At 38.7% G+C, this 27,915-nt stretch overlaps 1 protein-coding gene across 2 annotated transcripts; it reads left to right on the top strand.

The window, feature by feature from the left end:
- Positions 1-521: 521 nt before the first annotated feature.
- On the top strand, positions 522-24,870 carry LOC306767790 (3',5'-cyclic-AMP phosphodiesterase 7B-like). 2 transcript variants are annotated; one of them, XM_079255916.1, is made up of 13 exons: positions 522-657; positions 3,565-3,625; positions 13,853-13,942; positions 15,784-15,947; positions 16,072-16,135; positions 16,380-16,475; positions 17,026-17,126; positions 18,648-18,779; positions 18,880-18,971; positions 19,174-19,318; positions 19,405-19,501; positions 21,719-21,799; positions 21,922-24,870. In XM_079255916.1, exons 1-13 carry the CDS (start codon positions 637-639, stop codon positions 22,116-22,118), a joined length of 1,341 nt encoding a protein of 446 aa, XP_079112042.1. In that variant the 5' UTR covers positions 522-636; the 3' UTR covers positions 22,119-24,870. The 2 variants fall into 2 exon arrangements, with proteins under 2 accessions (XP_079112042.1, XP_079112041.1); XM_079255915.1 differs by lacking the exons at positions 522-657; positions 3,565-3,625 and adding an exon at positions 9,307-9,626.
- The last annotated feature ends 3,045 nt before the right edge of the window (positions 24,871-27,915 follow it).

Here is a 27,915-nt window from a genome sequence, read left to right as displayed (position 1 = left end):
AAATGATAATTTGTTACGGTTTCGGGCAGGACAATAAAATAAAAAGAATGGTATCACAGAGCTACAAAGTGTAGAGCTGACGGTAGAACCATGGGTAAACAAAGCACGATTTAGAACTAGAAACCTCCATTCAAACATAATAATAATAATAATAATATGAATAATAATAATAATATGAATAATAATAATAATAATAATTTTCTCGGCTGAACTGGTTTCTGTTTTGTTGCAAGCATGACAGTAAAGTATTCCAAACTGTTTTCCCAAATCCCACCAATCACATCCAAAGTGATGATTTTTATCCATTGCTGATTGGTCCACTGTTCACCGAGTCCCGCCCCATAGTTGCTACAACCAGCCCCTCCCCGCGCTCTGCGGCTCTTTGCTCATCAAATACAAACACACAGAGAGGCGAGGCGGAGGAAAAGCAGCAACTTTAACCTTTTGAACAGCCCACACTGAACAGACATAGTCTGTCACAACTGAAGCGTAGATAGGAGGATCAAACAACCAGGTTTTTTTTAAAACAGGTGTCAGTCAGGGCACAGTCACCTGCCTTCTTCTGCGTGAAAACACAGTGCACGCGCCAGATACCGACGCTATTACTTGTTATCTACGAGCAACAACGATGGTTACATGTCCTGTTTAATGGTCGAGGTATGTAGACTGACACTTAACAGTTATGCCCGCTGCGTGCCTCTAAACAAACAACCTTGTATACATTGTTGTGTTTTGTGACAGGCCCGCAGAGACCCAAATGAAACAAAACTGTTTCCCGACCTGTAAAGTGTCGTTAGCGTAAAAACAGCAAATTAATGACCGTTTTGTCGTTTACCTACTCGTGATGCATCATATAGCTTAACTGTGTAATTGTATGGGTCTGCTAGCTGTCTGTTTTGGCTAGAAATGTTTAATTCTGAGTTTAAACTTCTCTTTGACCTTGTTTGTTGTAGTAGGTATGTTTTTTGTTGTTTTTTTTTTTGTTTGTTTTTTTGTTTTTTGTCTAAGCACATTTTCTAGTGTGTATTTCTTTGTGCTGCAGGCTACTGTAAGCCTGATGTATTATTATTGCTATGGGTCATGTCAGTGTATTGATAGATTTACAGCAGATTTACCTGCAGCCTGGACACTGCGGACAACATTCAAGGTTTTTTTTCTTCTTTCTATGCAACAATGCAAGCTAAAGAGTGTAATAAATACTTAATAAGACATGTAACTTTACAAGATCATTAAAGACAATTTCTTCTATAAAAAACAAAAAGACATACATGACAGATAATAGTTTGTGCAAGAACCTGATTCTGAAGTATTGTCCCAAATTGAGATAAATATTATCTGAGTTTATAAGAATTTTCTTAATAAAAGTACATAATCTATGGGGTTTATCATTTATAATCCATATAACAAAGTAAAGGCTTAAGCTTTCTATCAGATCACATGATTATCCTAAGCAGCTGAAGTGCTCATAACTGTAAGAGGAAACAAATAGACTGGGAGCTATACAATGAGGTCTTCAACTTGTTACCGTTATTTTAGGATAAACAGACTATTGCATTTGTAATTGTTTTGTAGCTGCTAGTCAAAAGCACATAATAGAAGAGCTATACTGAGACTGGAACTAGCGGGCGGTACGGTAGAGATGAGTGATGATTTGGGCATAGAAAAGAAATCATGGAAAATACTGACACCAGCAGGCATCCTGTAAACATGCCATAGCCACGTGGGCTGAATGAACAGTCATTACCTCTGGTTTGTCCCCGTCCACCCATTTCCTGCCTGCCAGTAAACAATGTGTGCTAACTCAGATGCAAATCTTTCTACACAATGTGTGTGTGTTTGTATGTTCCTGCAGAGGGGTGAAAATGAGCAGCAACAGATAACAGATGATTTAGTGTGTGTCATTCGGGTCAGCTAGCCCTCATACACATATCAGGGGTTCTCAAACTTGGGATATTGAGATAATTTTAGGGTGTCGTCGGACAATTGCAAAAAATATATATAGTATAACTTTATCAAAAGAATTTGGGATTTTTACCAAGGCTGTCAAAATAAGACCATTAAGGTTAAGATAAGGCAGTGAAATTAGTACCTTCATTAAAAATCTGAATTTGGCATTCTCTATTAGACAGATGCTGTTGGTGTAGCATGTAGATCTCTTGTCACAGTGGTGATCCGAATCTAATACAGACTCCATCCTCCTTATTTATGATGATTCTGACAGTTTTCCAGCCTTACATTTAGAGTGGCTGTAAGATGACTTATTTGAAATATCCCACAATTAGTCATTCATCGCGCAGGGGTCACAAACACCAACATATGTTATATTAGAGGTCGTGGTTCAAGAAATTTGAGAATCACTGTGTTAAATAACACTACTTAGTGAACCCACTCCAGTCCAAACCTATGTCCAGTGTGCACCTACAGGCCAAGCTATTATATCTATTATAGCCATGACTTGTTATTATAAATAGATGACCTTAAACGGGAAGTGCACCAAGCTGAGACTGCCTGAGCTGCAGCCCAGAGCTTTGGGTTGTAATTATGCTCTGGTGAGGACCTCAGATCAGGATGTAGTAGCAGGCCCTGTGCTGCTGTACACTTTCAATTTTAACTGCTCAGATGCAATGTGAGCAATGCATTGTGGGTTGCTGTTTCGAAAACAAGGCTTGAAAATGGCTAAGCTACATCTTAAAACCTACAAAGTTCCCAAAAGAAGTAACTAAACAACATCTCAGCTGTGAAACGAAAAGTAGTGAGCGATAAACATTTTAGCCAGTCAGGGCTCATACCATAAAATGATAATTTCAGGCAAAAATGTTGTTACAGTGTTATGGACATGGCACTTTGTCATGAGAATGTTGATTTATATTTGGGTTGTCATTCAGTGGTTTGTAGAAAACTCAAAAAGAATCCGGTTATTATGTTTTTCTCTTTTCTTTAAATAGATGATCATCTTGTGACTTGATACAAACACACCTTTGACAGAGAACAGCTACAAAAAAGACAGCTGACTGTGGGGATCAGACATGTGGGCATGTGATTAATGTGCAAATTATTGGCAGTGTACAGCACTATCCTGCCTGACCCACTTTTTCAGTATCGCTGGCCAAAACACAGTCATATTGCTTCTGGACCAGCAGATGCTGGTATCACTAAATGCACCTATCCTCTTTTAGTCAATAAGATCATGACCGATGTTTGGAGTTCTGCATTTTTATTTAAATGATCCATATAGATTTGACTCAGATTCCAGCAAATAAAAGATATACAAGTGGGAAAAAATTATTTTAAATATTGATTTCTGTAACTGAGGATATGAATAATGAATGTGGTTAGTAAAAGCAGGTTAAAAGTTTGAGATTAAATGCAGCTGTAAAACTTGAATGCTGGTGGGAAAAACTGCAGAATAGCACATACTTATGAAAAGGCTTTCTTAGCATCACACATGACTTTTAGCACAGAATCTATTTGTCCACAAAGGTCACTGATACTCCTTGTTTATTTTTGCACGATATCAATTTCAGCCTCGCTTTTTTAATGTCCCTTTATCTTTTTCTTGCACAGAGGTGTGGAGCTGGCCCATTCAAACGTTCGGAGCAGAATGCCATACAGGTTCGCATGCTGGGTAAGAACACTACTGCACTTGAACACCTCTGTGCAAAAAGTTGTAAATAAATTGCTTGTAGTCAGCTGTGTGATTGTGTGTATGGGATGTATCCAGATATTTAGCAAGAGTCTGTTAGGCTTCCACTAACCTTTTGCCCAGCTTAATCTTCCTGTCAAACACAGAAGCATATTTTTGCCATCCCTGCATACATTTGGTTTACACTGTCCAGTTTCTGTTCTCTTGTTTTACAAGCGCTAATGCAGCTTTACCCCAGCCACATTTCTTGTAGTGTCTGGACAGGGGACACTAAATTATACTGTAGCTATTAAGCAAAACTTAGCTCTCAGCCCATGAGGATTTAGTGCCTGAAACGTAGCCATGAAATGCTTCTTTTCTCCTTTTTTCACTGTAATGCAGTCGTTAGAGCTGTTTAAACATTTAGGCCCTGAAGGGGCATATACTCAAACAAGGAAATATCTGCCAGGAAAAATGATTAAATTGGCAGTAATTTTCTGAGGTTTTTCAAGCGGGATTTGTTTGCTGAAAAGGCCACTCAGGTCAATAGACCCTGACACACCAAATCAATAGCGACAGCCAGCAGCGGTAGTTGGCCCCACTGTTGTGTCAAAAGTACAATTCTAGCTTAGTTAGATGTTTTCTTTAGCATGTGGTTTACTTGAAAACCTGCATTTCAATTTAAACTAAAACATAATTTCGATTTTGCACATTTATGTATTTATTATGTGTTTAATGCCCATTGAAAAGTAACCTGCTCAAGTAGCATAGTTATTAGGGGTGGGAAAATAGAATTGAAAAATAAAAAAAGTCAGGATTTTTTTTTGCTTCACAATTTTAAAATTGATTTTTTGTTTTAAAAAAAATCGATTTTTTTTTTCAAACAAATAAAAATAATCCAGTATAAAAATTTTTGTGATTATTATTGTTTTTATTGATCTTTTTACTTGTCTTATGGGGTGTTAAAGCAGCAGAATGATGATCTGGCTACTGTGTCATTTTTTTCTAATTGAAATCAAGAAATATTACGAGCAAAAAAATATGTTTTATACATTTATTTTGTTTTTAATCTACAAAAATCAGCAATATCAAAGAATTGTGAGAATAGCAATTTAAATCGAATCGGCACCCAAAAAATCTGAATTGAATCAGGACAAAAGTGTATCGTCACAGCCCGAATAGTTATCAATGTAACCGCGTTTTCAGTATAAATATAGTAAAACTGTTACAGTATCATATATATTTGGACTCGAAATAAGACAAGCAGAGCTATATCAGTGAGAGCTGCCATCCACTTTGGGGAAGCTTTACTTTTGTGCTATTTTATATCTAACAGTTATGCAGGGCATAAACTGAATGCAGCTCTTATCAGCATACCAGTACCACATGTTCATCTTTTTGTTTGCATAATGCAATATATTGCCATGTTTAGCAGTGATTTCACAGATTGCATTTTTTCATCATATTCAGACCTCTACCTAATATATTCATGTTTACAGGAAAAAATTAAAGACAAATAAAAACATCAATGGGATCTGACTGTGCGTCCATCACAATGAAAGATTAAAGCAGCAGATGTTTCTTACTGTCTTCTATAAGCTTATTTGTGTGGCAGCTTAAACCGCTGTAGCACTTACTCTTTGTCACTTTTGAGTTGCAGCAGGAAAAAAACATCAGTCATGTGTACTTAATAACAGAAGGTTGTTACTCTTTCATTTGTGGTAGGTAGAGCTAAAAAAGGAAAAGTACATTTTTGTTGCTCATTGCATTTATGACCATCTATGTAGTGGCATCTAGTGGAAAGATTTATGTGTCTGTATGCTTATAGTGATGTAAATTTGCATCATTGGGTATAACTATTATCAAACATGTAAAAGTATTTAAGTTGTACTTAAAATATTGTGGTTGGTTTGAGTGAGTAGAAAACCCAACTAAGGATAGATGTGGTCTGTTTGTATTGGCTTTTTTTTCTTTTTTGTTTTTCATTTAGACTTGATTCAGGAAGTGTTTTTTCCTTCTGGTCGAGTTAAAAGTCAGACATCAGCCTTTTACAGATCAAAATAATTCATATTTATTTGAATATAGAACAGAAAAGAAACACTCGTTCAAGACATGTTTTTGAAAACTTATGTGGGGACACAGCTTTCCACTTGATTGGCTCATGCAAGACAGACGTTAATGCTTGATCTGAACAGCGTCTTTGATGGCCCTGATATGAGTTAGCCATTTGATAACATAAGCCCTTTTCACACTCTAGTTGTGCTACATTAGACCAAAAAAAATATTCTCATATAGCTCCTTTTTGGTCTTTCATACAGACTGAATATGTGTGCTGTCAAGCAGCAATTTGGCCTCATGGAAGCAGCTGATAACAACTATGATTTTCTTTTGAGGTCTTTTGAGTGTGTTGAGGTCCTGCCTGTTGCTTTCACATGCACACTGAATTGAGTCTTTGACTTTTTCCACTGCTGGTTCAGAGTTAGGGGTGGAAAATCGAATCGAAAAAAATAAAAAATCTGGATTTTTTACTTCACAATTTTAAAATAGATTTTTTTTTGTTAAAAAAATCTTTCTTTTTCAAATAAATAAAAGTAATCCATTATAAAATGTTTGTCATTTTTGTTGTTTTTATTAATCTTTACTTGTCTTCTTGGGCATTATAGCAGCAGAATGATGGTCTGCTGCTGCAGGCTACTGTGTTGTTTTTTCCTCATTAAAATCAAGAAAAATGACTGGCAAAAAAAAGTTTTGTACATTTTTTTTTTGTTTTTAGTCTACAAAAATCAGCAATATCAAAGAATAGTGAGAATCGTTCTTGAAATATTATTTAAATCTAATCAGCATCCAAAAAATCGGAATCAAATCGAATCGGGACGAAAGCCTATCGTCCCAGCCCTATTCAGAGTTGATCAACTTTGACCCTCAGTCTGGTTCAGATCCTTTCAAACAGGAAGGCATATCAGTCCCACATGAAACAGACAGTGTGGAAAAACCATAGCCAAGCTGAAGAACCTTGTCGAGGATGAGCAGCTGCAGTCAGGAAAGCGATGAAGACAGAAGTGGGACTAAATTATTTTCACAGTGCTCCTCACATCAAATTGCTTTAAAACGTAAGTAAAATATTGGAGGTATGCTGTTTTTATTTTAAAAGACATTTTAAACCTGTAATAATGACAAACAGACATGAGTTTTATGTCTTTAATAGATAGACGGAGTGGGAGTTGAAGGGATTTAAAATTCTGCATTCTGACAGTACAGTACAAATGCTTTGCAACCTCTAAGATAGGATAAAAAAAACTAAATGGAAAAACAAAGAAAATTCACCCGCTGACCTACTTGCACGTGCACAAACACAAACAAGCAGCAATGCAGATCCATCCAAAAACGTGCCACTGGTTTCTGAAGACTGGCCATTTCATTCTGCAGCTGACCCAGTTCTTAACCCCTGGACCTGCCAGGGAAACGTGACCACTTCAGTCACTAAAGAGGATCAAAAAGATGAGTCCAGTACACACACACACACACACACACACACACACACACACACACACACAAAACACTGTATACTGTACATTGTGCCTCTTTTAGATGGGTACGTTTGTGTATGCTGGAATCTAATGTTGCAAAGTAACAACAAATAAGTAGATTTGATTTAGAGTTCAAGGTTAGAAATAAAGTTAAACTTTTGACATGCAGTAAAGATCAAGATTCATGTTCTCACAAACCTAGCTTCATAAATGTGTGCTTGTGTGTGGGAGATCGAGAGAACGAGGAGATCACCTGGATTCCGGATTGAGAGCCAGCAGTTTACTCATCAAGACTCCCACTGACCTCGTTGTCTCACTGCTCTCTTTCTTTTCTGTCAAATACCTTTTTCCACACAGCCTCACAAATCTGAGTTCAGCGTTACTGCAGTTATTCTTTTGTCAGTGTATACCAAGCAAAAAGCAAAATGCAGTGTGTAGTGACAGAGAATTATTAATTATCTTTAGATGAAATTAGCATATCTGGGCATTAATCATCATGCTGGTATCAAGACTTCAAATGTTGGGAATACACAACTTTCCTTACACTACACATAAGTGAAGGGAACATTTTAACTTAAAAAAGAACTACCCATTAGTAACAATAACTTGTTTTCCCATACTACATTTCCACATAATTACCCTGCTGCACATCATCTCCTTTCAATGTTCATAGTTTTTGCAACAATCTATCTTTTATCTTAACGCTCTTATCAATTGATGCCTTACTCTCAAGTTCTTGCATCTGATATGTTGTGTTCAAGGCTATGTGCCTCACTTAGTCTGTATATCAGTGAGTCTGTGTGAGTCAGGACTTTAGTCTGCATGTGACTGTATCTCAAGGGAACATTTCCCTGGAAAAATGTGACAGTTTTAACACTACATCCTCTGTGATTAAGTGCATGTAAAAAGAAACAAAACACTTAGATTTTAGTGCGTTACAGTCATTTATCTGTGCTCTTGTTGACGTTTTTATCCTGAACCTGGCTTTGTTTGTTCTAAGGATAGGTCACCATGCTAACTAGTGCATTTAACCTCCTCTTGAGCGGGTCTGTTTCTTATTTGGCATAATTGCCATCATAGCTGCAAAGGTGAACCCAGAGTTGAGAGAACCAGATGATAACCAGTGTCATGTTATCCGTTATCAAGGACATCCGACATCATGTGAAATGAAACCAGACGATCCCAAAAAAATCTGACGTTAAACTCGCCTTGCAACACAGATTACTGGTTCAGCCAGTATGATTTTAAGAGCTGCAGTTGCAGAACGCATGGTGATATATAAAGATGTTTCTTATTGAATGTCCAGATTAGTGGATGTTGTGACTATGCTTGCACTAGCTCTCAACCATTTACCTGTTTTTCTCTAATTCCTTTAATTTCAGATCCAGATTTTCTTCTTCTTTTGTTTTGAATCTCAGTTCAGTAAAGTTATTTATTTATTTATGCATTTAATTTTATTTAATTAAAAAGAAGCGACTTGAGGATGTAGTGTTGTAACAAACATCTATTCTGTTAGGAAGAAATGGGTGTGAGGTGAGGCTGATTCTGCGTGAGTTGTATTCACCTCACTCAACTGTGTTCCAACTAAACTCACTATGAGACGCAGCATTACACACAAATCCTATTGGCCTGTGTTTGAGGTAGCAGCATATCGGCAGAGTGAGAGTGTTTAAGCGAGCTTGGAGCGGGGAGAGGAGGGGCTTTTAGACTCCACAACAACACTGAGGAGCGCGATAGAGAGGATAGAGAATGCGGCAGAAGGAATGAGCAGACTATGGGTGGCGGACTTTAGAAGAGACGGATACACACTGATTCTTTTTTCTTTTGAGTTTCTCTCTGCTTTACAGCTTTTGTCTACATTTTTTTTTTAATCATCCTGCATTGCTTTGCTCTCTGTCTCCCAGTTCCTCCTGCTGCTGATTCCATCTTTCCGTGCTGTCTTTGTTACTCTGTCCTACATCTAGACTTGCTGCTGTCTTAGTTTGTCTTCATCTTCATCTGTGATGGCTATCTGACGGCGAGCTGTTCCATCTTCCTTGTCTCCTTGTTGCAACCATCCCTCTTTCTGTCCCCATCCTCAACTTCAGCCTCCATCCAACTTTAATTTCTCTGTTCTCCTTGCTCCTGCCTATTATCCATCCATCTCTTGCGTGCCGTTTCAATGCCAGTACTGGAGAGGCTTTGGGCCCCAGATCTCAGGATGCGGGACTGTGGTCTTGGAGTTGGGGTCTGTCCAGATGAGCCTCCTGGCTCGCCAGTGTGGGGACCTTTAAGAACTCCTCCTGTTACTTGTGGTGGCTTGTCACTGGCCCTGGAGCTTCCAGCCCTCATACGGCACCTCAGGGAGGCTTGGAGAGCTCGCAGGGGAGGCCCCCAAGGGCCAGACAGGAGCCAAGGCAGTGCCTGGGTAGAAGCAGAGAAGGAGGAGGTAGAAGAGGTCAAGCCGGACATAGACCGCAACAGTGCACATGTTGAAGGTAATGTGCAAACGAAATATGAGAACAGGGGGGCTTGTGACAGTCACATGTTTGATAAATATTTAATATTTAATGTATGTTGTGTGTTTAAAATTGCACCCAGCAGCTGTGTGTGCTGCATGAGGGCGAGAGGAAAGCAGGAAGTGTGTGACTTACTGAGGATTCTCGGGGAGGCTCAATCTCCAGCAGTGTGTTATTTGACTAAAATTGCTTACGCATTAAATCATGAAACTTTTTATCAGCTCAGTTTTGTGACTCTGGTTTAAATCTTTTTTTCTTTTTTCAACACCAATCTTAATTTGAACCTTCTCTCCTGTGTACCCATGCCCGGGTACACGTTTGCATTTTTGACAACTGGATGGTTGCATGTGTGACAGATTAACTTTGACAAGCATGCCTCTGGCCGTATGCTTACACATTTGTGTGTGTGTGTGTGTGTGTATATGCAACGTAGGTGGAGGCTCAGAGTCGTTCAGACTGCTGAGAAGATGAGACAGTGAAATGAGGGATTTGTGCTGTAAAGCCCCAGTGTCCAATAAATAAAGCTGTGGTACCATCTGCTGAGCTGCAGCTGCCCTGATGACACTGATATGACATCATCAATAAAGCTTGTGTCTGTTTTTTTGTCCAATGATGCAAAGCAACACTGTTGACAGTCTGGAATGAATCCGTTAAATAAAGCTGGGATGCTTTAACATAAACTGATGTTTAATGTTGAAGGTTTGAAAGGAAATAAGGTTAATCTTTACAGATAACAGCGGCTGTATAAAGCATTGCATGGCATCCGTATGGAATGATTGATTATGAGAAAGCTGTCAACCCTGTGACTGTTGGAGTGAAAATTATTTCTGACCTGATGTTGTGCTTTCTGTCTTTCTGATACACCCATCATTTCTTGAAAATATAGTGTTGTCTGAGGTGTTTTAATAAAGGTGATTTCGTTCTTATATGATGCCAGTGAGATGCGTGTGTAAGACTAGAAACTGAATACTGAATAATTGTAAGTAATGATCTGATGACAGAAATGGAACAATCTAAATTTGATTGATTTTACGCTCAAGCGGTTATTCTGTCTTTGGGGAATTCCCTGTCGTGACTCATGAAGTCAAAGTTAGAGGTTTGTGTATATTTGTGACTTTCCCCTTTCCTGCGATGACCTCATACATGTGATGATTTCCTATAGGTGGTTAAAAGCTATCCGCACCGTGTTCGATTGCAGCTCATATAAATGTGTCAAGACATTACCAGATAAGTTGTCTGCAGTGATTGTGAGTCAGTGTGACGTTTACCAGAGGAATACTTGAAGGGGGAAAGGAAAGACCAGAATTTTTCTGGTTTTTGAGAATTGACAGGAGGGCAGCATTGCTTCTTTATTAAGCATGTAAGAAATTACAGAGTGAAGAGCAAAGCTGAATTCTGACAATTAGATCATCGTGTCATGTAATGTCATTAAACCAGGTTAGGAAAGCACCTGTAGCGCTTTGTTTCCTGTGTTACAACTAAGTCTAAAGAACAGTATTTACATACTTCCCTTTAGTCTATGTCATACGCAATGACATAATATTTTGGGTTGAACCTGATTATTTTCACGCTTCAGATTTTGACTTGACATTCTTTTCTCTATTCTTTACTCGTTAAAATTTTACCTCCAAAAGCTGTGAAACTCTACAGTCTTTCTCCTCATTTCCATTTAGATTTTCTCACGCCTCCTACATTTACAGAAAACTTGACATTTCTCACATTTCAGCTTAATTGGAAATAGAATCAATCAGCCAGTTTTTCCCATTTCCTCATATTTTATCACACGTGGTCCATTGCAGACACCTATTGTACTTATATTTCTATTGGAAAACAACAATGGGTCTAGGCTGTGCATGGTATTTAGTTGTTAGTTTTTTCTGTCTTCCCACATGAGGACTGATAGATGCATGGCATACTGGAAGAGTTCACAGAGCCTCAGGGTAGATCTGACAAAGCTCAGGAGGTTCTGCTTGGGGTCTAAAAAATAGATCGAAGTAAAAGTCCCAATAAGTAAGAGAGAAACCGTGAGGATTGGTCAGGAGTCAGTCATAAACTATTGTGTACGATGTTTCAGTAAAAATCTCAGATGTCTGTTGTGCTACTAATATGTTTCCGTGGTGCAATTTAAAGTGCATTACTGCCCTGTCATTCATACCTGCAGTGCTCGTATCTAAACTATATTTAACTGGTGCCATTTTAAATCACATATTTAAATAAATAAATAAATGAATAACAAACTAAATAAATAAATGAATTACATATTTTACTTCAAACATCCAATAAGTTGAATTGATTACAGCCAAACAGCTGTATAGATGTAATGTGTGTGTGTATCTACATGTGGAAGAAACATACATAGCTGCAGGTAGTAGGAAACATCCTTTCCTATTGAGCGTTTAGAACAGTTTGCGTTTGAGTGTCAGTGCTCCTGCATATGGCAGCGATGTTTTCTGCTGTCAGTTTTTTAAAAGGGAAAACAGCCCCAAAGCACAGTTTGTACCCCCGACACCCACAGACTCTGTGAAGCCAAGTCAACATATTCCTATCAGTTCCAAGTGTCTATGTGTGTGGGAGGAAGTTGCCAAGTGTGCAGTCATGTTTTCACATTTGGAAACAACGATTTAACCTCATTTGCAAGTGTGTGTACACATGCGAAGTGAGTGTTGACACACAGGAGGCACATGTGAGTTGCTGCTTCTTTAAAACCGTTTCTGCCTGATTCACGTTTTCATCCTAAATGACCCAGTTTTGTGCAGCGTGGAAACAATGACCTAGTTACCACTCGGTGAGTTAGGGGAAAGGCGGATGGTGAGACGAAAGGATGGATCAGATGTAGGGAGGGCGTACAGCTGTTGAATAAGAAGGAATGAGGGATGATGTGAAGGTTGACAGAGGAGGATGTAGAGACAGGAGCCAGGATCAAATAAACATATAAAATCTGGAAGGGTAAAATAAAGAAAGAGAACAGGAGGGGGAGTTTGTGTCAATGTATTTGTCTAAAATCTGGGACGTTTATATGTATTTTCCAGAAGCTGTATTTCCTCCTCCTCCTCTCATCTTCAATGCACAGGATAAATAGCAGGATTCTTCCCCTTTTACTCTTTTGTTGCACAAAGTAGGTCAACAGGTTTAAAATGCTGAGTCACTATTCCATGTATTTGTTCACTTGTTTCAATGTAAATCAGGAATCAAGCCAGTTTTCCACAGTATATTTGACGCACTGACACATTTCCTCACAATGAAAACAACAACCGCTTGCAAACTTAAAGCTTTTGAAGCCCATACTGGCAACTCCTGTCTGGCACCTCCAGGGAGTAACCACAGTGACTCCAAATCCATTAACAGCTACTTTTAGCATCTCTTAAGCAGGGGTCATAGAGGTGATGTGAACTGGCAACCTAAGGGATATAATACGCTCCAGTTGCTCACTGCTGCTCTCTAAATTATTCAGTATTCCCACAGTTTTTTCATTTATTCAAGTGAAGATGTCATGTGCGTGCATGTGTACCACGACTCAAGCTCTAGTTCTGTTGTGTCTTGTATGTCAGTCGCCTTAGGGTGTGTGAATTGCACATTTTTAATTCAGTGCTTAGGCTTCCATTGTGCTGTCAAGCTCTTTCTCCATCTGATCGATGCTTACAAAGCAAGCATCTATATAGTTTTAAAATGGAGCAGACCTATTCAGCGGCGAAGCCCTGATGCTCCTGGAAGTGAATCAGTTGTTTACCTTTTCTTGAAAACAAGCGATTAAATAGTGTGTGCCATGTCACTGAATCAAACTCATTAAATAGAAAGCCTTTACGAAAAGGAAGTATTTCTGCGTCAAAATGAATAAGAAGATGATTGTTTGAAACTGTGCATTCGGTACAACAGCAGTCTGTTATGGAAGAAGTACTCAGACATGTCCTCATATCAGCTGCTCAGTGGCATGAAATCCATTTTCCTCAAGCAAATTTGGATCACATGCAGAATGTCCTCCAAATTCAGTGTCTTGTTTCAGAGGATGATTTAACAGAGATGCTTAATCTGAACTTATGTATCTATATAGAGCACTATTGTCCTGATGGCTGATGTACTTACAGTATTAATCAACCACAAGATCCTTGTTTGTCTTCTTTCTTTGTTTCTACCAAATACAGTAGCTATATTTTTCCTTTCACCTTACACTTTTTAATCCAGCCTTCTTTCTGTCTCTCCTGGGATAGCTGATGGCAGACTGAACACTGGTCATGCTGGTGTGTTGCTGGCAGAAAGACGAGGCTCTTACCCATTGATCGATCTGCGGATCCTGAAAAGTAAGTTTTCTCATCGATTTAACTAAACTTTGTTCCATGATTGTTGTATTTTCGAACAATATAAGTTCAAATCACATTTCCAGAAGACTTCATCATTTTCACAAAATATAGGCAAATCTAGAATCTGATGTCAGCAACACAGTTAAAAAAGAAAAGGAAGAGAATTGTGTTTAACATCATGTTTGTCACGCTTTAAGTCGTCCAGACTGAAGTTTGGCATCGTTCTGCTGTAACAACCACAGACTTGCTGGGACAATAAACAACCTTCGAGGTGGTAGTCCTCAAGGACGGGAGTTGGTGACCACTGCCATTGAGTTTAGAAGGGCTAAAATATTAGAACAGCTGAGATCCCAAAACAGCTGCTTTTATTCACTTTTTTTTTTTTTGTTTATTCTGTCACATTACGACAAAGTTGTAACTTAAAAAGATGCAACTTTTACAGTCACTTTTAGGAACATTTCAAGATTGCTGTTATGTTGGGATTAAATCCATGTATTAAAAATACAGAATTGTTTGAAAAGAATATGATCCAGATAAGTTAAAGATGGTGTTTGTATAGTGATTTTGGCCATATTTGCATTTCCTGAGAGAGTGAGTTAGAAGGAATGGAACGTCTCCAACTTTTTCTTGGAAAGTCCATAGTTTCCTCTAAAGCACTATTTCTAGCCGCTCAATGGTGCTGCCACCTTTCCCAGAACAGCAGGGAGAGATATTCCTGCTGAGAGACATCGCTCTGTTTGGGATGTAAATTACCATGTTGGCAAGGTCTCTTCAGCACCCTAACAGCAGAGGTTTTTACATTTGTTTTTCACCAAGTGAAAAATGGAAATGCGATGGAGCATCATGCTAAGATGCTTAAACTTGTAAGCTTGTTTGTAAAACTTGTGCAGATTTTCAAGCAGCTATCTGTATCAGTGGAAGAATTGATAAGCTCAGAGATGCACGATTCTGATGCTTCAGAAAATTGGGAAAAATGCAGAATTTTCTTATATAGTCTATGAATCTTTTTTAATCTTTTAGAACTTTTTTTAATGTACTGCTGGATTCCAGGTTTATCCTTATAATAAATGACAAAGTTGATGATTGAAAACACTGAAATTCTGTTCAATAAAAGTTTATAGAAAAACATTTATTAAAGCATTTCTTTAGTTAAGGTTTATTACTTGCCGCTGTTCCATAGTTCAGTATTACGATGCAGTATTGCTCCACATTTAAGCAACATCACAAACAATGGAAGATTGATGGAAACGATATACACATAAAATGTTTATTTTTGGTATAACAATACAGATGTAGCATTATGTGTTTTAAGAAACATCAGAAATGGTTGGTATCACTGAGACCAGCATCTTATAAAGGTTGTCTTTGTATTTACTTACTGCAAGCCCTGGAGCTCTTTATAAGTAGCGGGATACAATTGTCTGTGGAACTAGCCTTGAGGTAAAATCAATTTAATTATACTCTTAGGGTACAACTGTGCTGTTTTTAGAGACACCTTTGAGCTTCGAACTGGACTGCAAAGCAGGATTTTTGGCACAGTGTGGCGTCTGTAGGTTAAATTCAAGTTTAGTGTCTTTTCCTCACGATTGTTATCATCACATAGAAACCAAAGATTTTAATGTTGTCTTTCGTACAACTTTGGGATCTTCACACACAGTGATCATGGGCCTAGATGATAGATTTTTTAATATTTTAGTTTTATCTATTTAACTATAATGTTTCTTCTATAAGTTTCTGCTAAAAAAAAAAAAAAAAAAAAAAAAACCACCATCAGAGAGAGAGAGAGAGAGAGAGAGACACAGAGCGGATGAAGCTCAATTATACTTTGACTGTAATTTCAGGTAGTGCCCAGCAGGGGGAGGTGGAATCCGGCACCAGGAGAAAAGTGAAGCGCTTGCTGAGCTTCCACAGATACTGTCACGCCTCCAGGTTGTTGAGGGGGCTGGTTCCCCACACCCCAGGGTCTCTACATTTACTGGATGATGACTACCTGGGACAGGCAACTGTGAGGACATGCAAACAATTTTTTAAACAGATCCAGACATGAAGTATCCTCACCCCTCTGTATCAGCCACGGGGACTATTTATAACTCTGATTATTTCTGACAGCTGTCTGTATTTCTTTTCAGCACATGTTATCAAAAGTAGGCACGTGGACCTTTGACATTTTTCTCTTTGATCGTCTTACAAATGGTAAGAGGATTCTTTTTTTCAATAGTGTTTGTTTTCATGATGAATTATTTGATTTAATGACATCGATCATTATCCATTCTGTGACCACTTATACTTTTTTGGGTTGTATGTAGCTACTTTTTTCTTATGATGTACATATTTGAATATATTTGAAGTCAATCATTTCTTCCTACACAAACTGCTCCAAATTTCAGGTGTACTTTTAAATTTATTTTTGTTATTGTTGTTTTCTTGCACGGTTTAGGAAACAGCCTTGTCACCCTGATGTGTCATCTCTTCAATGTCTATGGTCTTATTCACCACTTTCAGTTGGACATGGTCAAACTGCACAGGTTTCTTGGTAAGCTGCAAGAAAGCTCTATTTTTTTTTCTTTTAGTCTGTACACCCTCTTTTCTGATGTGTTCTCCAAAAAGAAGAGCTGTGATACAGCAAGTGGCTGCATTCAGACTAATTCTGGCTGTAAAACAGCTTTGTAAAAAAACACAACTTATTGGTTCCCTTATTAGTTTAAGACTTTGGTGATGTTTATATGTTCATTCTCAGAACATTTGAAAGGTTGTTGCATCTAGTTATTACTATTATAGGGGATTAATTAATTTGAACTTTATCTGGCATCTAATTTTTCTAGACATTAGAGCACCATAGACTACAGTTTTCCTTTCTAACATGATAACTGTGAAGCTATTTCATTGGAGAATTTGTTACAAAAGGTACAATAGTGTTTAAGCGTTTATGGTTCGATAAAACATATAGAATCATTTGTCATCTGTCATATAAACATATAAATGAATGGCTACAAATGATTTAATTTGAACTGTGAAAGGCAGCATCAGTAATATTTTAAATGCAGCTTAATGTGTGTGATGACATACATGTCCCGTTTTTTCAGGTATGGTGCAGGAAGACTACCATTCCCAGAATCCATATCACAATGCTGTTCATGCTGCGGATGTCACTCAGGCTATGTACTGCTACCTGAACGAGCCCAAGGTAATAAGACACGTACACACATCTTTCTTTAATACGCACTCTGCAGGTCTTCAGCAGGCCTGGGCTTTGTCTCCATGACCAAGCTCCATTGTACATAAAATATCTTATAGTTCAATATATTCCAAATAGAGCACTTCGCTCTCAGACTGCAGGTTTACTTGTGGTTCCCAGAGTCTCAAAGAGTACTATGGGAGGAAGAGCCTTTAGCTATCACGCTCCTCTCTTATGGAACCAGCTCCCACTGTTGGTTCGGGATGCAGACTCCCTCCACAACTGTAAGATCGAGCTGAAAACCTTCCTTTATATGAGCATCTCCTGAGTTGGAGTCTGCATGTACAGGACCCAACTGTCCAGGTTATGCTAATTGCTTTTATAGTTATGGGTAGTCTAGCCATCCATTACCTATGTAACAATGAGGACGTCACCTGATGCACTGAGATGTACCTTGCTCTATTTCTCTAATAATTTAATGTATAAATATATGACAATATTGCCGTCTCTAACTTATTTCTCCTTTTCCCGCAGGTCTTCCTGAATAAGTGCAGTTGTACATGTTGATCTGTCTTTCCTGTCCTCTCCACCCCAACCAGTCGAGGCAGATGGCTGCCCTCCCTGAGCCGGGTTCTGCCGGAGGTTTTCTTCCTGTTAAAGGGGAGTTTTTTCCTTCCCACTGTCGCCTTGTGCATGCTCAGGATGGGGGATTGGATCGAAGTCATGATTCGATGCAATCAGTTGGTTTCTATTATAGGCTGTGTATGAACTGGCTTGAAATGATGTGTATGTTGACTCGTGTATGTAAAGTGCCCTGTGACAACATTGTTGTGAAGTGGCGCTATACAACTAAAGCTAAATTAGACTGAAAAATTCATATAATCTATTAGCTGTCCTCCATAAGGTCAGAGCTCAGAAACTTCTCTAAAGCTCTCCAACCAGATTAAGCATCTCTCCCTTACTCAGTGTTTTGTGTCCTCTGTTCCTCTGTACGCACTTTGTGATGCACCCATTTTGTTAAAAGCACTAAATGAAATTCAATATAACGGATAACACTCCCAGCAGATGACAAGTCTGCAGTTTCTTTAATCAATACACCATTTCCCTTTACTCATCATTAAGCTTTTACCTGTATGCTATGAAACATGAAATACAACTAGATTTTTAGATGCAAGAAAATGGATACGTATCAGTAACTATGCAGCTGTCTGAATCAGGCTCTTTCCTGATAAAAACAGGAGCAGAAGATAAACACGGATCTTTCCTTTTAGAGAAGACCTTATAAATGATTTCACATTCTTGCACAGGAAGATTCAGAGCAACTGGTCCAAGAGTAGAATCAAATGAACTCCATGCTCATCCGATGAGTTCCGATCAGTTTGTGAAAGCAAAAACAATTTTGTCACATTTACAGATCTATTATATTTATCTTTTAATCACAAATAAATGCAACTGAACATTAGTCGGTTTATTCTGCGTTGACGTGTACATTTACTGAAAGTACCAACCATCACTTTTTGTGTGTTGCAGCTGGCCGAGCAGCTGACTCCTCTGGATGTGTTTCTGGGTCTGATTGCAGCTGCAGCCCACGACGTTGACCATCCTGGAGTCAACCAACCATTTCTCATCAAGACCAGACACCACCTGGCATCCCTCTACCAGGTACATGCAAAGATGCTAGCAGCCGTCGGTGAAGGTGAAAGATGTGGGATCTATAGTCTCGTCTGACTGGATTACAGTTTGGATGTTATTTATCGTGCAGAACACTTCTGTGCTGGAGAGTCACCACTGGAGATCGACGGTGGGCATGCTGCGAGAGTCGGGACTGCTGTCGCATTTACCTACTGACATGTCGTAAGAACAGTCACACACAAACAATAATCTTAGTAACAAATTCTCTTCCTGTGTAATTGTATTGTTATTACATTATTTTTTTATTTTAAATTATTACGGTAAAAGAAAATATGATTAACATATATTGATGTGTTTTCAGAAAAGCCGTTGGTGCAAGGTTGCAGATGGAGTGCAAACTTGTATTTTTCTCCTATTTCTGCAGGCAGGATATTGAACAACAGTTGGGCTCTCTCATCCTGGCCACAGACATCAGCAGGCAGAATGAGTTCCTGTTGACATTCAGAGAACATCTAGACAACCAGGACCTTGACCTTCAACTGGCTTCACATAGGCACTTCATACTGCAGGTACACTACCCATCTGCCTTATATTAAAGCACATCAAAATGCTCAATCAGGCAGCTATACAGTCATGTTTTTTTTTTCACTTTCAGATTGCTCTAAAGTGTGCAGATGTTTGTAACCCCTGTCGGGTTTGGGAACTGAGCAAACAGTGGAGTGAGAGGGTGTGTGAGGAATTCTACAGACAAGGTGAGTAGACTGCCATGATTCTTGGATTAAAAATCAAACAGCACTTTTTGTTTTCTTTACATCCATTATAGTTATATGTAGCATATTTAACCATTAATGCTCTGTCAAATCATCTTTTGAAATACCATTTAGCATAAAACACGGGAAAATTAGATAGCAGTATTCTGGTTCTCTGCAGTACAATGGAGTAGGGATGTGCATGTCCATCGCAGAGGATTATGTATCTCCCTGCGTACCGCATGATCTCATATCTAAGCAGAACAAACAGTATGAAGCATTAAGATGAATTGCATTTCACTTAATCTCTGCCTAAAGGAATGTAACACTTTGCATGTTCAGATGGATAGATGTGTCTTTGGCTGTATGATCAATAACCTAATCATTTTATTTGATGCTCTTTTATAAACTCTAACAGCTACTTGACGCATTGAAAGTAAGACATATCAGACAAGATATGAAATAAACCAAGACTTATACTTAGCATTAAAACATCCCTTCCTTCCTGTTCTCTGTCTCTGACTCATTTAAGAGTCAGGAAGAGTTAAACATGAAGCATGTCTGCAGTGTGCCATTATTTCTGTCTGGGCATGGATGCACTTTACACTTCATTCAACTGTGAGCATCAAACAAAAACAAAAGCTATGATACTTTTCTTTCTAGTATTTGTGTTGAGAAAGGCAGAACTGAATCCATAATGGCTGCTGAGGCGATTGCCTTCATGCAGATGTTGTTATTGAAGTTCATTTGGCTGCTTGTGTAATTGTGTGCTTTCTTGATAAGTTTAACAAGTTACAAGCCTCTTTTCAAAACACTACTCTTTTGGAAAGTTCAGTGTAATTCAAGTACGTGCAAATTCTCATTCCTCCCTCCATGATAACATGTGTCTCAGTGGCACTTTGGCATCTATACAGCGGCATAATAAACTGCTTTAAAGACCCTGTTTTAAAGGATTAATGAGAATTGGCCTCTGAACAGCAAGAAAGACAAAGAATAGCACTATAATATACATATTGCATAAATAGGAATAGGTCTTTATTATTGTTCACATTTCTTCTTGTTTTTATACAGATACTTAAATTTTATGCTTTTATTTCTACTATAACTACAATACAAAAGCAGTTATAGTTGCATTTTTTAGATATTGAAAGGGCATAACGTGATTGTTGAAAAGACCAAAACAAAAAGCCTGCAGGGAAACCTGAATTGCAGTCTTTCAACGGCTGATAAATGTCTATAATTTGGGTAAAATGAACCAGTTTTGTCCTCGTCTTTGTCTTAATCATTGAAGGAAAAGCTGGAAGAATTATGCTTTACAAAACCAGTAATTGTTGCTTCGGTGTTAAGATCTTTTTTGTCTTGTCCAGCATTTAAGCAAGCAGAATGATGATCTGGATGCTGAGCAAATTTACTTTGCTAAGCCTTGTTTTTCAGGCTTCTTATTTTATTTTTCTATTTATTTTGTGTAATTGTTTGTTTTACAAAGTTTGTATTGCTGGACTGGACTGGAGAGGAGAGAAGAGGGACGGAAAGAGAATCGAAAAGAAGAGAAAACAGAAAAACATCTCGTAGTGAGAGAGAGAGAGAGAGAGAGAGAGACAGAAAGAAATAATTAGAGAAAGAACAACCCACATACATATGCATATACATACACATACACACCTGCCTATAAATACACATATACATACACACATTGGATTCATGTTCACCCTGCAGGAGGACGAAGCCATCAACTGTCAGGAGAACCTAAAACTAACAAGCTAAGTAAAAAACATTGAAAGAAAACTAGCGGCGTTCAGTAAATAAGCCTGCAGAACGATTCAGTGACTGTATCACATGCAGAGCATACACAGTGGAACGTGTTCAGAGAAGAGGGGTCATGCCAATGTGACCCGCCCACTCAAAGGCAAGAGGCAGGCCAGGAGAACCCCAAGACCCGTGCACCCGACAGCCACACACAAGCACGGATCCCACTCGCCCCGCCTAGGAGCCAGCCATGTACCCATCCAGGGGGTGGCAGAGGGGGGCCCCAGCCAGAGTCACCCACAGTCAGGGGCAACAGACCCCAGCGGGCCCAGACCGGCAAAGATCTGCCAGTGTTAAGACTTATGAGACCATATTGGAGTTTAAATCTAAAACCAGCCAGGATGTCTTTATCAGTCGTTGCTCACCAAGTCTTCTTGTTTTGTTCTTGTCATCCCTGTTTGTGACGTCTTGCAGGTGACTTGGAAAGGAAGTTTGACTTGGAGATCAGTCCACTGTGCGACCAACAGGCCAACTCAGTCCCAGCTATTCAGACTGGTGAGTACGACACTGCACACACATAAACACACAACCATCATTTTAATTTGCTTTGAACAAAATCAAAATACTACACGAATAAACAATCTGCACAGCTGAATGATGTTGACCACTTGTTTTAGGCTTCATCTCCTACATCGTAGAACCTCTGTTTGAGGAGTGGCACCGCTTCACTGTACCCAGCCCACTCAGCCAGACTATGTTGGGCCACCTGCACAAGAACAAGGCTTGCTGGAGCCGCCTCCGATACGCTCACACCCCTTCAGATACGCAAACTGAAGAGCCTGAAGGAGATGGAGAGGAAGACAACATTCCTTAATGGTTTTCTTGATCCTTCGGGTGTCCTATCTACCTTCATACATGGAGAAGAGGAGTTATTTATCCAGCTCCATGTTTAATCTCCAGCCTATTTCCTCCCACAGCTGGTTTTTCCACAGGCTCTGTGAGTGGGAGCACTGGAAGAAAGTTTAGCCTTGATACGTAAGAAATGGCTCCCTCTGCTGGAGCTGGGAAGGACTGAAGCGTTGCAGAAAAAAAGCAATTCATTTGTAAAAAATACAAATCTTAGAGATGCCTTTTTTCTTTAAGGCTGATGTCTGCTTCAAAGAGAGAAAAAACAGAATTAGGTTTTAACGCTTCTGGTGGGGGACACAAGAGGCGTAAAAAAGACGTGTTGAATCTAAAAAAGCCAAAACTAAATAAAAGTCACCTGGACTGCGCTGGAAAATATGAAATCATTGTAAACATTTATGAATAATTCTATGCTTTTTAAACCTTAAAACGGTGTGTATTAATCTTTTTTCATAGTTTTTTTTTTTTTATTTACTGCTTGCACTCCTTTTGGATGCTTTTTCATATCACAATCTCACATGTCTATTTTTCACTGAAGTGCGTTTTTACCTAGAAGCACGAAGCTGGTCAGTCAAAGGTCGTGTAAACTATAGCATGGTCAAGGTTTTATCAGGGGAAGACTTTATAAGAGAACTGATTTAAGTCACATCAGGGGGTGGACGATTTACCTGAATGCTGTCAGCTGGACGTTTTTGGACTTGAGCTGACATCTTTTTTTTTCTCTAAATATTTGTCTTCATATAAAATAATATTAATAGAAGTAGTGTAATCTGTAGATAAAACGATGTACGTCACATGCCAAATTATCAGCAGTGTTTTCTTCTCTTTACTGGGTATGATCATTGGGAAATGTAACTGTCCTCCTGCTGTTACGTGGGTAACAGCTGAATGGGGGCATTTAGTATAACCTCACTTTACAAGCTCATACACAACAAAGCCTTAACAGCAACTTGGTCCGTCAGTGAAACATGACAAACTGATCACTTACGGTTCCTGCCTGTTATTCTTCAGCCATACCAGCATACTGAAACACACACACACACACACACACACACACACACACACACACACACACACACACACACACACACACACACACACACACACACACACATACACACAAAGTACTGTAGCAGCTTATTTTCTGATTTATCTTTCACCCAGTATCAGGGTCGGATTTAGTGTCATTGCCAAGGTGCCAATGTACTGTTAACAATGATCATCAAGTCACTGCTGTGTTACCTCTCTGAGACTTTTTATAATCCTTTCTTATCCCACTTGCAACAGGCACTGTGTGCACTAAAAATTCACGAATAAGCTTGGGCCACTTAGTAACTACAGACAGCTTGAAATGAAATGTATTATTCCCTGCAGGCAATATTGAAAAGGTGTAAGCTATCATTAATATAAAAACCATGCAATTCATTGACCAAAATTATACTTAATGTATGTGATACGTGTGTAATCTAAATAATGAGATCGATAAATATGAATATAACGCTTCCTCCAATGAAATAGTTTTTGTAAATAATAGATGGTCAAAGTGTAAAATGTACAATATATTTTTATCACTTGGTTCCAAATATGTAGAATTAAGATTGTTCCTGTTTTTCTCTTTTGGCTGCAGTGAAGCTTTATGATTATAAAAATCCAGCCAACACAAGGTATTATAACACAAAGTATGATGATGTAAGATCATAAATTGATTCTTTATGTTCAAATGAAAATATAAAAGAATTGTTTCTATCCCAGATTTTTTCTAAAGTTAATCAAACTGTGATCTCTGCCTTTTTCATGAGGTGCATTGCAATAATGTTAAAAGCCACCCACTGAGTTTTTAGATAGTGGGCTCCATTCATTCCCGTCTATATCTCCTGTAGCTGTTGAAATGTCTTTACTTGGGCACTCTGTTGACTTTGCTGGAAGCTACACTTTGTATGAGCCACACGGTTGCATCCGCTGTAGCGGAGGATCACAAAGTAACAAGCAAGTTTACCAGCAGACTTTTCCAGCACTTCGAGTAAAGCTGTCTTTAGCTGTGAACTGGGAGCGAAGTGAGACATTGTTTTTGGCGTATAGCGTCAAAAAAGTGCCGTCTTATTCTTTCTGAGTCATATAACGGCCAGCAGTGCAGACCTGATCCAGGCCTCAGGCTGCCTTGTTTCTGAATACCTCTCAGAGTGAACACTGTTACAGGGTAACTGAGCCATACTTTTATTTTACTAAGTGCTACAGATACGTACAGTTTCTCGACGCACCGATTGAACTATTTCAGTTTGATGAGCATCTTTGGTTTGTCTTGTAAAATCTATTAGCTAATGTGATTAAAAATAAATAAATCCAGCTATTATTACACTTTATATAAATAATACCATCACTTAACCTGACACATTTGAAATAAATGTTTCAGAAATGGCAACTTTTTTTGTAATCAAGTATTAAGTTTCCTTTTTCTTCATTTATTTTTGTACTTTTTATGTGGTTTTAAAAACGGTTTCAGTTAAGTATTTCCATTGCCTACAGCATCATCAGCAGATTAAATTTACTGCTTATAAATGCTCGTATTTCTCTGTTTTCATGCCAGCTACTTTATAAATTAATGTCACAAAGATTGTAATATTTTTAAAAGAAGATGACACTGGAGAAATCCAAACACGATGTGAATCTGGCGTCTGGACGAGTCAGTGGACTTCTCAGCTGTACACTTGTGTTCTGAAAGTCACCCTCTGAGCACTGTGAACATGGAAATAAATGTTTAACAGCTAGCAGAGGAGTTATGAGTGCTTATTGACCACTAGATGGCAAAATGATTCCATTTGGCTGCACATGTGTTAACAAAAGGAAAACTCTTCCATCACTCCAGCGCCTGCCTCTCCCTGCTGGAGTGTTTACAATAAAAATAATACTTTAGGTCAACCTCTGAATTGACACGACAATTTCTGTGATGTAACCAGTGCTTGGGGCCATGAGCCTACTGGTTTATGTCAACAAACAAACTTAAAAGGTAGACAAAGGGTAGCCTGAATTCACGCAGCATGAAGTTGTGTTCAGTTGTAGTTTGCAGGGACAACAGAAAAGATGAAGATGAATGAGTCATGCTGTTGAACCATGAAACAGATACTGCAGGGACTTTGCTGGCCTTTTCTACTCCAGATAAAATCCAATTTCTCAGAATAAAGAAGGTTGCACGAGGCAGAATATGTCATGGAAAAAGCCTGGGGGGGCTGATAAGTACTACAGGGAGCTGTGTCTTCTTCATTTGCATGAACGATTTGCATAGCAAATTCGGCTTGTAGATTGTCAGATGAAGAGTTTGCTTTAAAATCACATTACACTGAACTGAGTGACTTTCTGAACTTTATTCTGTACCAAGGCCCAGTTCAGATCCATTTCTCTGGTTGTGCCGCCATGAGACAAATATAGGAGCGAAGACACTTGACTAGATTAAAGTGTTTTATTTTATTATTTTTTTCCTGCAGCTACACATTGGAGGGATATTAGACATTCATTCATGCTGACTACTTACACACACATACAATTCACCCCAGTCAGTCAGCATTCATCCAGCTTGTGTCACTGTAAATATTGACACTGCAAACAAAGCCCCCTCTCTAGCCCCTGAAATGACAGTCATTCAACCACTCCCTCTCTAAAAACATGCGCTCCATTAACCCGATAACATCTACCTCTAAATGCAAACCTGCTATCATCAGTAACTGTGAGACAGCACCCGGTTCCACACACACAATGACAAACAAACAACAACAACAACCAAAAAAAACCCTAAGTGCAGCAAAAGACATAAGATGTAATCACACCTGAAATGAAAATGTCAACTGAACTATGTGTGCAGAAGTTTCTGTGTGCAGAAAGTGAAAAATGAAACTTGTGGTATTCAAGTGCTGCGCCTGTCTCACTAAGTCTGTCTGGCTACTGTGCTTCTGTACCAAAAGGGTTAATCTCCAGTTGTTAGTCATTATCCCCACTGTCTTGCTTGTATCCCCTTTCTTTTTGACTTACAGGAATTAAGTTTCATTTAGTGCACAAGCACCTGCACTGTAAAGTGCTATTGGGTGTGTCATCTCTTCTAACCCTTCTCCAGATGGAAGCAGGATTTATGTCGTGCATTTGTAATATGACAATGATTTCCCACTCTTTTACAGCATTGTAACACTTGCATGCTGTACAGTATATCAGCTTATACAGAAGATTGGTCAGTGCATTTTTTAGTTTTATGAAAGAGGAACAACATTTGGCCGTAAACCAGAAGAATGGCACCAGGTCCAAGTCCTTCTTGGTTTTGTATGTCCAGATGTGGTGGAGTGGGAGATGTATGCCCCTTTAACCTCTTTCCTACCTTTAAAAGTTTGGTTAAAATAACACAAGTAGTCCCTAAAGTAACCAGTTCTCAAATATTACTTTTCATCCTTCAGTAAAAATGGACTGGAACGTTTCCCAGCTGCTGTCCAGCGAACATCATGATGAACACTGGACATGTTGTCGGCCATGTTGCTCAGATGGGAACTAACATGACGCTTGACACCAATGTTTAACAGAAACTATGTGAAAATTTAACACAAGTAAAACCTCCTAAGTCAGTTGCTTGTAAAACCATCTTGAACAGCTCTTTAAGTGGACGATGTCACCAGTTTGTTAAATCATGTGAGCCTTTTATTGCTCATTTATTTACAGGTTCTTCGGTGTGTTTAGGCTTGCATTAATTTGTTTATGCACAAGTCTGTTAAAATCCTGCCATAGCTTTTCTGTCAGATTGAGGTCTGGACTTCGATTAGACTTTTGCAACAACTGGATGGAGTATTGTTTGTTATCATATTCCCATGTTATGACAGTTTTAGCCACAATATAGCTGTCAGATAGATTGGCTTACATGAGACTATGGAATGCTTTTCTTCATTGAGGAGTTTGTGGTCTGGCAATGTGTCCAGATCATGTGCAAAATAAGCCCAAAGCATTACCCTAGTCCTGCTTATGAACTCTATACAGCCCATCTTAATTAACTCATTTTGGTGTGCTGTGCATTCGGACCAAACATCAGTTTGGTCTCATCTGCTCAGAGGATATTGTTCAAGCGCTACATTCCGTAAGAGAGATAGGCTTTTTTCCTTCCAAACAAGTCATATGTGTTTGTTTTCAAGCTTTATTTCTATAAACCTTGAAATGTAAGATGCTGTGATTTAAGATACAGACCTGCTTCCACCCCTTCTGAGAATTGCAGTTTTCACCTTGGGTGAACTCACTGGAACACCCACTCTTGGTAAGATCATCAGCTGTCTTGAATGTTTTTCACTTTTGATGAACCTTTGTCACTGTCTAATGTTCATTTTCAGATTTTTTGTTCTGATCACAGCCTTATCATCCATCCAGACAGACATTAAAAACTGCTTGTATAAGAGCACAGCCGCTGTTTCAGCAGCAAACTTTCACATCCCCGGCGTCTAGAGATGTTCTCACATCTGCCCAGAATTAATTAATAAAGAGCATTTGATCAGCAGCACCTTGCTGCTACACGTTCCTTTCTTTACTAAAGTCAGGTTTACTTAATTCTTTCCACATTTCTTCTGTATTTTTGGCATTGATCTTGTTAGCTAAATAATTACGCTGAGTAACATGTAATTATGAAGTTATTATGGACATAAACTGTCTGATTGTGTTTACATGAAGATTTTCTTTTTTTTTTTTTTTAAAGGTGCTATATGTATAAAATAATACCCAGTGGTAGCTTCAGTGGAAGTAGAGCAGCTTAT

The sequence above is a fragment of the Telmatherina bonti genome, assembly GCF_933228915.1.
Source record: "Telmatherina bonti genome assembly, chromosome: 16".
NCBI classification, from domain to species: domain Eukaryota; kingdom Metazoa; phylum Chordata; class Actinopteri; order Atheriniformes; family Telmatherinidae; genus Telmatherina; species Telmatherina bonti.
Note: the sequence above shows the minus strand (reverse complement) of the source record. Positions and strands in the feature narration are given on the sequence as shown.